The following is a 12,561-nucleotide window of genomic DNA, read 5'->3' on the forward strand; positions in this document are numbered from 1 at the left end:
AAAAAAGCATGAATGCTGGCCATTCAGTACTATCACCTTCAGTTGGTTACATAATTTCTCAAAAATTGCAAGGCATTTCATACAAATGATGTCAAGATATATTCGTAGCACAGCCCACAATTACAGCCTTGCAGCATAAACCAGACAGAATGTGGAAAAATGTTTTACCTAAGAATCACTAAGCATAAATACCACTGGCATCCCATCTTTAAGACTTTATTTTAAACCTCAAAGAAAATTACTTCAGTTCAGCTATTGAAATGTCAGTGAAACTAAATGACATCCCCTCAGAACCAAAGTTATTGAAAGTCTCTAGGTGCTAAGCCATCCAGCACAAGGAGCAGCTAGCATACACAGCCTGTTGTTGTTTTTGTTTGTGCCTACTAAGGTTTTAACATATAGGGCCAGTTCCTGGTTTTACATTACTCCAATTCCAATCCATCGATTGGATGTTTCTTCTAGTAAAAACTTCTTAGTTACTCACAACTACTCCTACCTCACTATTTCCCTCTCAGGAATGCAGAGGATAAAGCTGGAACTGGGGGAATCACGCTTGTATCTCTCAAGTGCTAGGCCAGCGCTGGAGGAACTGCAACATTGTTCCTGGAAAGAGATAATCATTCCACTCCCTAGCACCAGTACCAAAGTAAAAATGTTTCTTAAAAAGCGATTTTGGAAAGAAGTTGCCCTTGTTATTAGAGAGAGATCAGTCAGGAAGAAACTACTCAATATTAATGGTGTCTCAAACTCAGGGAGATAGATTAAAAAAATCTAGGTTATATGAATGCAATACTTCAGCAGGAATGAGAACAGGACAAGAAACACAAAAGGCCTTGCAGCTTTTACAAAACAAAGAAGCAATCAAGCTAAACCAAAACAAATAACCCACAACCCTTATTTCCTTAGTCTCAACCTAAAGACTTAATCAGATCACCACACCTCTTGCTACAGGAATAAATATTTGAGTATTATGCCAAAGAGTCAGGATACCTCACTAAATTTTTTGGCTTGCTTCACATGGTGACGTTTCTATTTGTTTCATAGAACTGTACAGCCTACATTCCCTTCGCTTTACTTATAAAGTAGAAGAATCCCAGGCATTTGGATTTTCCTGATAAGTGACTATTTATTTTCAAGAAACTCATTTTTCCTCTTTTAAACATGCCATCTTCTTAGATACAAGACCTAACCAGATGTTCCAGTCTGTTTTTTCCCCATTTTATTACATGCTGAAGAACCTTTCAGTATGCTGAAGAACCTTCCAACACAAGTTTATCCTTTTCTTCCCTTCCTCCAAGTAAGTTTCTAACACTTTCTTGACCATATTGCAGATCTTAAATGTCATCTACTGTTTAGAAAATTCCCCAGATAATAAAAAACATAATTAAAACTTTTAATTAATTAGATTAAGTCTAAATAATTTGAGAGTGAGATTTTCACCATTCATAAATCCAAGTACTAACATATATCCTTGTTCTCCTAAATCCCAGTTTACAGCAGTCAATGCTCATAAGCCTGAAAAGAGATCCCATTAAATTAAGTAATTAAAGAAAATAACAAAACATCAGTAATTTTTGCTGATTTAAATAATGCAGTGCAGCAGCTACAGTCTACAGGTAGAGTCAGGAAGCTCAGATGCAAAGTCAGGATATACTGCACTCAGGATATACTGTACATTTTGCCACAGAAACACATGGGGCAGGCAGGGTGGAAAATAGAAGACTGTCCTGTAAGATCACCTTAAAGAATGCATTATACTTCAATATCACCAGAGTATCTGCAGATTTAATCAGCTTTGCAGTTACCCCCCCCCCTTAAAAAAAATATGCTCTGAAAAGTTCCTGATATACAATACTTACTCTCAAGCACATTAATGAGTTTCGCTGATCCTGTGAGACCTTTGCTCATAAAATGAACAAATACTGGTAAAATTAAATATATAGACAAGTATCTGCACTATTAGGATCCAAATAAAAGCAGATCCAAGGCAGATGAGGGAGCCCATACTTGACTCTTCAGAACAAAATTGTTTTATCATCAGTCCTCATTAACGAACCTTCATCCAGCTTTCCATTTACTAATCACGAATTTGAACTTATTTTCAGAGTAAAACTAAGATAAACCATGTTTCATTAAAATCTAGATAATGTATATAATCTCTTAACAGCTACTGCACTTTATTGCTTTGTATCTTTTATAAACCAGGGTCTTAACCTTTAACTTTTCTTTCACCTGAGCATTTGACTTCTTTCCTGAATCTCAAATCTATGTTCTATCCTAAGATTTGTTATTTCTACATCATTTTTTGAACATCAGGCTCTTTCTAACCATTCCAATAGCTGCAATCTATGCATTCTTTATCCATCTCATTTCTCAATTACAGCAACATCCTTTTCTCTGGTATTAACAGATTCTCATTTCACCCGCATACGTTTCTTGAGTGTTATCTCTCCCTGTTTCTTTGCATCCTTCTCTATTGCATCAAACATTAGCCTCTAACCTCACTTTCAGGGGCACTGCTGACTGGTTCCAGGTCTATTACCCCATTATACCACAGGATTACTGTTTGCTTTGCATGAGACTCCAACACTCCCTTCTATATTTCAGCAAGTATTTCCTGCATTCTCTTAAGTTGCTTATGTTCTAATCCCCTGCAAACATGACAAAGGTCCATCACATTGCTACCCTTCGCTTGCAAGGCTTACCAAAGAAACAGTTAAAATGCTGAAGTTGGGATCACTGCCCACCATGCTGACCAATATTTGGTTTTGCACAACTCTGTCGTTTGGCATGATCAATAAATGACCTATCTTCTGCTGAATTTAAAGTTAACTGAATTGGGGATGGTCTTTATACTCTGTATTTGTGTAGAACGCAGCACAACACAAGCCCACTATGTGACTAATGGTTCTAGACTCTAAATAAATACAAACACAAAATACACTCTAACTATTGATTACAGATGTCAAATACCCTAAATATTCCTCTAATTGTGACTGACGTCATATAAATAGGGCAAAAAATTGCAGGAAGATTATATGTCATAACAGATAGCTAAAACAGGAATAATTTATCCACTTCTTATAAAAAAAAAACCAAAAACACAGAAGTGTTGCATATTAGAAACATCACAATTTCCTCTACCAGAATATTCCTCCACTGCAGAGAAAGCCAACTGTATCATAGCACAGATATTGTCTTGGGTTCATACATATCAATTATTTTCCTACTCATGGCCACAAGAAAACCCTATGCCACCTACAGCAAATGCTTATTTGAAAACACTATTAGAAAAATAAAACATTATTTACCTTCTTTGAAAGAAATGAAGCATCTAGGGGAAAAACGAAGTGTACAAGCAGCATACCCCACATTCAGAGAAAAACCCCTCAATTACTCTGCCAACCAGAATTTACAAAGTGAGGTTTTCACATCCACTTGAGTTGGGCACCCATCATGAATGACAACGAATCCAGCAATCAAAGGCTGTCTTTCCACAGAATTTACAAAGCAGATAAAGATCCAAAAGGCACACCCACCTTCATCACCCTCACTCACATCTGGTTCCCCCAAGACTGCCTCTCAACTCTCCAGTGCAATTGCTGTCATATTTCAGAAGTTCTTCAGTACTTAAATAACACTCCAAACTCAAATCAAGTAGATGTCATTTCATTGCACAATGCTGAAAAAATATTGTTTACTTAATATAGAACTACAAAAAAGCACGTTGTACTATTTCTTGTGTACCAGCTGATGAGAAGTGATCTGCAGGGTACCTGCCTCCTAAACAAATACTTGCTAAGCATAAGCATTACACTAATAGATACTGTGATAAAATGGTCAACTTTCTTGTTAGTACACAGCAGGTTTTACCTTTTCAAGTGAAGAGTTTTAAATGGTTACTTCAAGTAGACAGTCTGATCAAAGAGAATCAGGATGAGTTACTAGAAATTGCTGCTTTTTGTGTTTTGCTTCTAACTTTTTAAAACACTGTATTGCTTTGCACTTACACATTAAAGAATGTTGAAGTATTCTACAAATGCAGGTATTGTTACAATATTAATTTGATTTAAAAAACCCCAAACTTTATTCCAATTTTACAACCCAACTAACAGAGGGGAAAAATAAGTTTACTTGCCCAAGACGACTCAAGAGTTCCACAGTAAAGCCCAAGAAAAATTCAGGTCTTGCAATATTAGCTTTTTAGCTCACTGTAAGACTCCACTTTTCCTTTGAAAGATGTAAAAAGTAAAAAAACTATGTACAAACATACAAACCACAATGCCAGAAAGCAGTTTTAGCAGTCTAATGCCCTTTTATTGTAAATGACAAAACAGAAGCAGAGTTCTGACTAAAGAAAAAAATGAAGGAAAAGTTATTGAATCTCACATGTAACTATTTCAAATTTCAATACTATTGAAATTAACAGAAAAATAAATACACCTGAAATCAAGCCCTTTCTTATTCTTGTCACCTAGGAGGAAACACAATACTGCTGCCACTCTCCCCTTCTAATAGAACTTGTGGAGAAAAAACCAGCAACCCAGACTAACAAATTTATTGCAGATAATTCTGTAAACAAAGTCAGTGTAGAGGGTCAGCATTTTAATGAAAACCAGAAGGTTTTCATTAGTGTAATACTTTTTTTTTTCCCTTCTCCTCCCATCCAGCTGAAGCACTGACATGCATCCGAAGACGAACCTCTAAACTTTCTGCCAAGACAGCACTGGGACTGGGGTACGTAAACTCACTAGGGGCAAAATGAAACAAGCTGATTGGAATCTCAGCTTTCACTGAACAATTTGTTCACCAACACAAGGAAAAAGTTGAACATAGCTGGACGTTGGGGAATTATTTTTCTACTGAAAAGAATTCAAGTTGCTGAAAAAGTATGCACGTGTGCTACAAACAATGAAAATTTCATCTGAAATGTGTTAAAAGAACTTCCCCTCCATTAAAAAAAAAAACCAAAACCAAACAACAAACACCAAAAAAACCACACCACAAACCAAAACCTGCATTACCCAACTACTGGCTTTACCGAGCATGCTAAAAAAGTGCTCTGCAAATGGAAGGACTGAAGTATTTAACTACTGTATTAATAATAGAGGGTCTCACCCAGACCAATCCAGTATAAGAACTAATTTAAATACACAAATGAACTTTTAGACACTTTAGACTTATTTCAGTATGTCTATAGCATCAGTAACAACTCTACACAAGCATTAACACAAACCTTCTGTCTTCCAGTATTCACTTGCAAACTGTTGAAAGCACAAATCATACCTACTTGGACACCTCTCACCAAGAACAGAAACCTGAACACATTGACAACAGACTTTTCTCTACTCATGCTTTTCTCCATCCCAAGTTCTGATGGATTTGCCGTTCCAAAGGATCATTATTTTTGACAGATACACTCTTTAAAGAAATCCTCTGTTTGGCTGAGATAAAAAGATCTTGCAATCTCAAACAACCTCCTGCTATTCTCACTCAGGAAATCAAACTGCCAGCTGTAGCATTTAGAATCTTGATACAGGCAACTCTCAGATTTTGTATTATGAATAAGGATACTACCTACATTTTTTAAAAAGGCAGAAATATTTTTCCAGCATTCAGCATTTCCAGATTAGTAAAGTCCTGTGTATGTTTGTACAAACTTCCTTGAAGAGCATATACATTTCCAAGTACATACACAAGTGGGGCCATAAATAAAAACAGATGCCATTTTGATAGACATCAGGTGATAAACAGTTTTCAAAACTGAAAAAATACTTTTAAACAGATACTCAAGGACACAAACATGTATGCATTCTTAAATTAAATTATGTTCAACATCAAAACCAAACTGATAAAGTCTCAAGACAATGACTCACCCCTTCCTGGAAAAGTCAGTAAAAAGGTCAGATGTTTATGAACCAAACAATTGCTGGAAAAATACGGACAAACATTATTTCTAACTACAACTCGATACAATTGTTTTCATTCTGGAGCCTGAAGTAACTACACGTTCAATAATCAAGTGCTTGATCCTTACATAACTTTCTATTTGGAAATCTCAGAGGTCTTCATGAGGTAAGTTGCACAATACTCCTTGTCAAAGACTGTAACCTCACAGAGGTTAAGCATTTTATCCAGTATCTTACCCATGACAGAGGAAATGTATGGCCATCCCATGCATCTGGAAAACTCTGTAATTTCATACTTTAGCCACAAGACACATTCCTTGCACACATTTGCAGACCACAACAGCAAGAATACTGAATGAAAAGAGAATCCATACAGAGCACTGCTTGCAATCTTTGGGTTAAGTTGAAGAAGAAATCTGGGAAAAAAACATCCAGGTTTCATCTCACAAACATCTATGTATTAAATAGAATACTGCTGTTAACACAGTATATGTTAGCACACTGGAAAAGAAGTTTACAAAGATTAAGATTCAAAAGCACAGAAGAATTTCCACATGGGATACGGTTTTATATTTAGAATTACTTTCAATGTTTTTTTAACTGTTTAAAAAAAACAATTTACTAGTATTAGCAGTGCTAGTGACTACATAACCACAGTCATACTAATTGTAGAGAAAGGTTTCTCAAACTGCTTTGAAAAAAACTTTTATCTAAAAAGAAAAAAATAATCAATTTTTATAATCTAGTGAACAAAAATATGAGAAATTATTACAACAGAAATATGCTACATAATACTTAGCTACTTTTTGAAGTCACCTTTTTCATATTTACATTCTGTGGATGTTTTCCATATAATTAAACTTGGCAACTTTTAAGATTACACAACATTGCCACACTATTCATCATCTTCTACAAAAAGAGAATATATAATTCTAAAACAAGAAGGAAACAATGTCTGAAACAGGCATCAAAAGCATAAGAAATTTTTTAACAGCTTTTGAAAAACAACTGATGCAACTGAAAAGTAGTTAATATTTTTGTAAATAAAATATGAGTTTAGGCACAGAATGAATTTTGTTTAAGGAACGATTAAAAAGAGCACATCACCAAATATACTTTGATCTTTCTTTGGTCAAATGTAACTCATTTCTAAAATAGTATTCTACAGTGCCAGTGGTTTCTTAATTATAAAAGATGGTGTGCTTCTGGCCCCAAGGAGCTCACAACAATAGTATCATTAAATCTTCTATAGCCTTTTTTTTTTTTATCATAAAATCTTAGCACAAAAGCCCTCAGCAAAACTTCTACTTTAAATATTTATCAAGAGGTGAGAAACAGATGGCTAGACTGGTTTTACAGACTGAAAATGTTCTGAAATGGTATTCAAACTCTTAATAGCAGTTGGCAGAAGAAGGGGTTCACAGCGGTTTGAAAGACAGAATGTGCATCAGAAGTTGAAAAACATCCTTCCTGATTTTTTTAAAGAGCACAAACTCTTTAATTAATTTCCAAGGAAGCCAATTCAGAGTGCCAATCACACAGAGTTTCACTTGCCTCCACTCATTAAGCCACCAACTTCATTATCAACCATCCTCCAGTCTCCAAAGCTCAGTGAACCTTTAGCGTCATAGCAAATACACTACATATTCAATTTAACTGAACAAAAACCCAAGATGACAATAACCAGATACATTTTGTTAAATATTCTATGTTAATGTTATTTGTACACTTTATGCCCATCACAAAAAGAACTCCAGATGTACAGAAACATACACACTGAACAGATGTTCATGCTGAGTAGATTCTTTAACATATCAGAATCCATCATTTTTATTTCCAAATATTTCAAGTTACTAAAAAAAACAATTTTACTTCCATTCATCTATTCTTGCCTTGGATATTGCAGTACAGTTTGATAGAAATCAGACAGAGACACCTTATAAGCAAAGCATGCAAGTCTGCCCACGACTTCAATGTGTAAACCCTATTCCTGCTCATGAGGTGAACATAAGCGTGCTGCATTTGAAAAAAGCATCTTAAAATAAATTAAAACTCTGAAAAGTGTATCTAAATAAACAGCAGCAATTTTCTATTACTAATGAAGTGCAGCAATGCTGCTTTGCAATTATGTGCCCCCCTTCGTCAGACAATTATTGCTTTACAAGTATTACCTAAGAAAAAGTTAAATATTACAGATAGGAAAATGTAGCACACAACAGCCAAATTCTCAGAAAATATTATTTCACTGGGTTTACAGAAGACTGGACTTCCCAGAAGACTGGACTTCCCAGTTCTCACTACTCTGTTCTAAGCATTAAGAGAATATTATCATGCAAGGCAGTTCACTGAAGTATCTTAGTTTTTGTGGGGACATACCATAAAGAATATGCTGCAGAGTGACCACAAAGATAAATGCATTAATGAGAATAAAACTATTTGTGGAATAATAGTTTCAAAATTGATGAAAAATTTTGTTGTGATAAAAAAGCATAAAAGGGGAGCACATTTCACACAGGGTAGAAAACGTTGTAGAATGAAACAGTTCTAATGACAGGATGGCTTAAATGAATCAACATTTATTTTATTATTATTAATTTGCATTATTTCATACAATGCTATCAAAGGAAATACATTCATAATTGGAAGCAGTAACGCAACAGGGAGCATGCTGTTCGGCCAAGACATATTGAAAGCACAAAGTGCCTCTAACTACTTCAGCCTACTCAACACATACATGTTTTGGCCAATGCACATCCGCTTCAGAGAATGGCAGTGTACTTATAAAAATGGTTGCCTGAAAACCAAAAAGCCCCATAATCCACAAACAGAAATAGCAGCTACAGAATTTAAAGAATTAGAAAATACTGGTCCATCAAAGAAAACCTTTCCCTTGTCATGTCCCCAGATATAATCACTTCAGAAATAAAGAGTAGCATATGCATCATTTCAATACCAGAACAGCCATATTAAATAAGTACCACATAAATACCAGACATGAATTACCTTCCTAATTCCCTAATTTTTCTTCTGGCTCCTTATTTGTCTCTAAATTCATCCATGCACACTTTTTACTTTACCAGAAATAGCATAAAGACTCCAGGGAAAAAAAAAAAATCAGAACTGTGAATCAGCATAAAATATCAATAATCAGCATGAAGAGATGAAATTTGAGAAGGCAGGGTTAAGGAGATATTAAAACACCTGATACAAAATAATCAAATTTCCCTCAGTGAATCAGCAAAGCCTACATACATATTTTCAAATGTTCTGAAAAACTATCACCTAGATACCAGTCTCAATCCTGAAAAATTCCACTTTATGACCACAGGTGCAAGCACTAATGAGGGAGAGCTTTAGGCTCAACGATGTCTCCAGAAAACCTGTGCAGAATACCTCGCTCTGCAGCTGGAGACTAGTGCCCTGCTGCCATTAGCGAACGCAGCGTGACTTGGGCTGCCTTCTGAAGCTGCGCTGATGCTAGCAATGGGAACGATGAAGGAAAAGCTACAGTAGAACACAAACACATCTAATAGTTTATTTACTCCTTGTTCAGAGCCCTGTCTTTGAAGCTCCACAAATACTGTTTTTCCTTGTGTTTTTAACCTAGATTTAAGCTAATTTTTAATGAATTTAATTTTGTACCAGATTTAAAAGAAAAATAGCTTTATTTGCACCACACAAGTTGTTAAAACAATTAAACGTTCAATACTCTTCTCAATCAGTAAGGGAAGCATTGAATATTTTTCCAACTAAGAAAACAGTTTGCTTTATAACCCTAATAGATATTTTTTGAAAAGTATGATTAGATTCAGCAGAAAAAAACTCACTTAAAAGGCACACTTTAATGTAAAAACTTGTATTGTCAGAGTCTAGTTGTATAGTTACAAACAGACCATTTTCTGCATAGTTACCTCATTAGAGTTGCAGGTATCTCCTGATATCAAGCAAAAAGTGTATTAAATTTTGCTGAAATAAAAGCGTTGCAGTAAAAGTTCTAGCTTAAATTCTGGCATTATTTCTTCAAACTAACACATAAGAATTAGTGACTTAGGAAACAACATATAGGCGGTCTAGACAAAATTCAGCTAGTTTCATGACACCGTGAATAAAATACCTGTCATTAAAAGGAAGTCTGAGGTCAAAATCCACCTTTTTGTATATATTCCTTAAGCACATAAGGAAGATAAACACCTTCTTACAAAACGGAATACAAGATAGACCACAAAACCTTAACTGTCATTTACAAGCTGAACAAAGAATCTAAAATTAAGAGGCTGCCAAAATGAACAGAGATGAGTAAGCCAAAACTCTGTTTTCTAAAGCAATACATACTTAAGTGCTTACAGAAGAAAATTCAGTGCTGTCCTAAAACGCAACCCCCCCCCAAACACTGACCTACAACCTCTCATCTGAAGTATATACAAGCATGAGCTACAAAGACACACTTGTGCTGCCAATACAAATCATGACTTTTACTTACTCCTTAGTCCTGTTAATATTACAACAGTTTTATATTTCAGTTTTGTTACAGCAGTGCTGTCAGCACTTAACAAGTGCATTTTATCCGAATTCTCATCATGCCTATAAATCCTAGTTAAGTACAAGGTACGGTACAAAACACTAAAGTAAACCCTAAATATCTTTAAATCAGGCTTTTCCACGTAGTACGCTTGATGCAATGCTATTACACCTTCATTTTGCATAGCCAGACACGACTTATTCAGGTGGCTTCAGGAGCTTCGCTGGCCCAATCCTATACCCCACCCACACACTCTGACTGCAATGCCACAGCCTGCCTTTGACTCCCCAGCTCACTCGGGCAACTAGTTGTCTCAGTGCTGAGCAGATCTTTGCTCCTCCAGAGACTAACAGCCCTGTACTAGAAAATACTGATAAAGGAATTTAATTCAACTTCAAATTAAAAAAAAAAAAAAGTATAATGCTAGGTCCAAGTTAAGAGTTCTTGAATAGACTTCAAGTTGCAATGTTTAGCTTTCTGTAAATTTTTTTCTGAGTGCAAGTGTCTGTGCTTCACAGTCTTTGATCTTTAAAAGCAAATAAACGAAAGGCGGCCAGCATTTAAAACGGCGACGTTAAACCCTCCTTGGTACTATAATTTTTTTTGCTTAAGCTTTCCCACGATCAGTGTCAGCTCCAGTTATAGCAGCAACAGTAGGAAATCTGATAGAGAAAATAAAACATCTCACAACTGCCTGCGAGCAGACATCGCTGTGCTTCACTCGGGCAGATTCCACCAGGAAAAGCCCCTTCTTTACTGCCCTCGGCACAGCCAAAAAACCTTCGGAAGAGGAGTGGGGGTTTAAGAAAAGATCTAACGCAACGCAGACACAGGCGCACAGACACTGTCTGTCTCCTTGCTGCCAATTCTCCGTATTTAAAAAAATACAATACAGTATTAGCCAATGTTCTGGGGTACTTTTAAAGACAAAGCTATATAATAGCTGCTTCCAATTAGGGGCGACAGCTCAAACGCTTTACTCGTCAGAGCAGTCCGGTGGTTTCCGGGAGACGAGCAGCCCTGCGACCGCCCGGCACCGCCGCCCAGAGGGTGCCCAGTGCGGGCCGCGGCCACTGCCCGAGCCCGAGCCGCGCCGGGACCCCGCCCCACGCCACCCCCCAAGCACGCCGCCGGCCCCAGCCGCCTCGCACCGAGAGCCCTCCCCTCCTTTCGCCTCAGAGGAAGGCGGGGGGGGGGAGCGGGGGGCGCACACAAAGAAGCCCGACCCGCTGCGACCGTTACCGGGCGGACGGTGGAAGGCGAGGCGCCGCGTGCCCCCCCGCCGCGGTGAGCGCCATAGCCGCGCGAGGCGGCGCGCGCGCACCCGCACCCCGGACGAGGCGCTCCCCGACCCACCGCCCCCGCCGAGCGCCCGCCCCTCCAGCCCCTCCTCGGCTCCCCCTTCCCCAACGCTTACGCCACCTCCCTCCGCCGCTTCCAGCGCCTCGCCCCCCCCCAGGCCCCCCCTGCCCCGTGCCCGCCGCCCCAGCGCCGAACAAAGCGCCTCGGCGGCCGCCTCAGCTCCGGCCGCTCCGCGCCTCCCCCGGGGAAGCCGCCTCAGCAGACAAGGGAAGGCGGCGAATCCCAGACACAATGAGAGGCGAGCCGGGACTCACCCACAGCTCCGTGCCCCAGCTCATGGCTGCTCCACGGACAGTGCCGGCTCCAGCAGAGGCGACGGCGGGGATCAGGAGTCGGACGGCGGCCGGAGAAGGGGTCCCGCCGGGCAGCACCGGTGCCCTCGGTCACAGGGGAGAGGCGAGAGGCGGCGGCGGCAAGAAACGACGTCGCTCCCAGCTCCTGCTCCGCCTGGCTCGGGGAGGGGGGGAGCCGCGGAGGAGACTGGGAGAGGGGCGGGCCCGGCTCAGGCGGCGGGGGGACGGGACGGGGTGAGGCAGCCGCGCCGCGGGAGGGAGGCCGGGCGCCGACCGGGAGGACCTCCCAAGGGAGGCTCGGCGGCGCGGTCCGCGCCCGGCCTCCCTCCCGCGGCGCCACACGCACCCCGGAGCCCCCAACGGGCGGAGGGGTGTCACGGTGTGAAGCGGCTCCTGTTGCCGGCTGCGTCGTTACTCATTAACGAGGGGGGGTAGGGGGCGTCTGGCGGGAGGCGGCAACGAGGCCGCGGGTCTTTGT

The 12,561-nt window shown here is 39.5% G+C and overlaps 1 protein-coding gene across 3 annotated transcripts in view; it reads right to left on the reverse strand.

The window, feature by feature from the left end:
- The window catches only part of FNBP1L (formin binding protein 1 like), a 59,940-nt gene extending 47,631 nt beyond the window's left edge, over positions 1 to 12,309 (reverse strand). The window contains exon 1 of one of the 3 annotated variants that reach the window (XM_075508345.1): positions 12,045 to 12,287. In XM_075508345.1, coding sequence (XP_075364460.1) covers positions 12,045 to 12,068 — 24 coding nt within the window. In that variant the 5' untranslated portion in view covers positions 12,069 to 12,287. Of the gene's footprint in view, positions 1 to 12,044 lie in introns of all 3 variants that reach the window. The other 2 variants (XM_075508347.1, XM_075508344.1) reach the window with 2 other exon arrangements.
- Between the last annotated feature and the right edge of the window lie 252 nt (positions 12,310 to 12,561).

This window comes from Mycteria americana, chromosome 7 (genome assembly GCF_035582795.1).
Source record: "Mycteria americana isolate JAX WOST 10 ecotype Jacksonville Zoo and Gardens chromosome 7, USCA_MyAme_1.0, whole genome shotgun sequence".
NCBI classification, from domain to species: Eukaryota; Metazoa; Chordata; class Aves; order Ciconiiformes; family Ciconiidae; genus Mycteria; species Mycteria americana.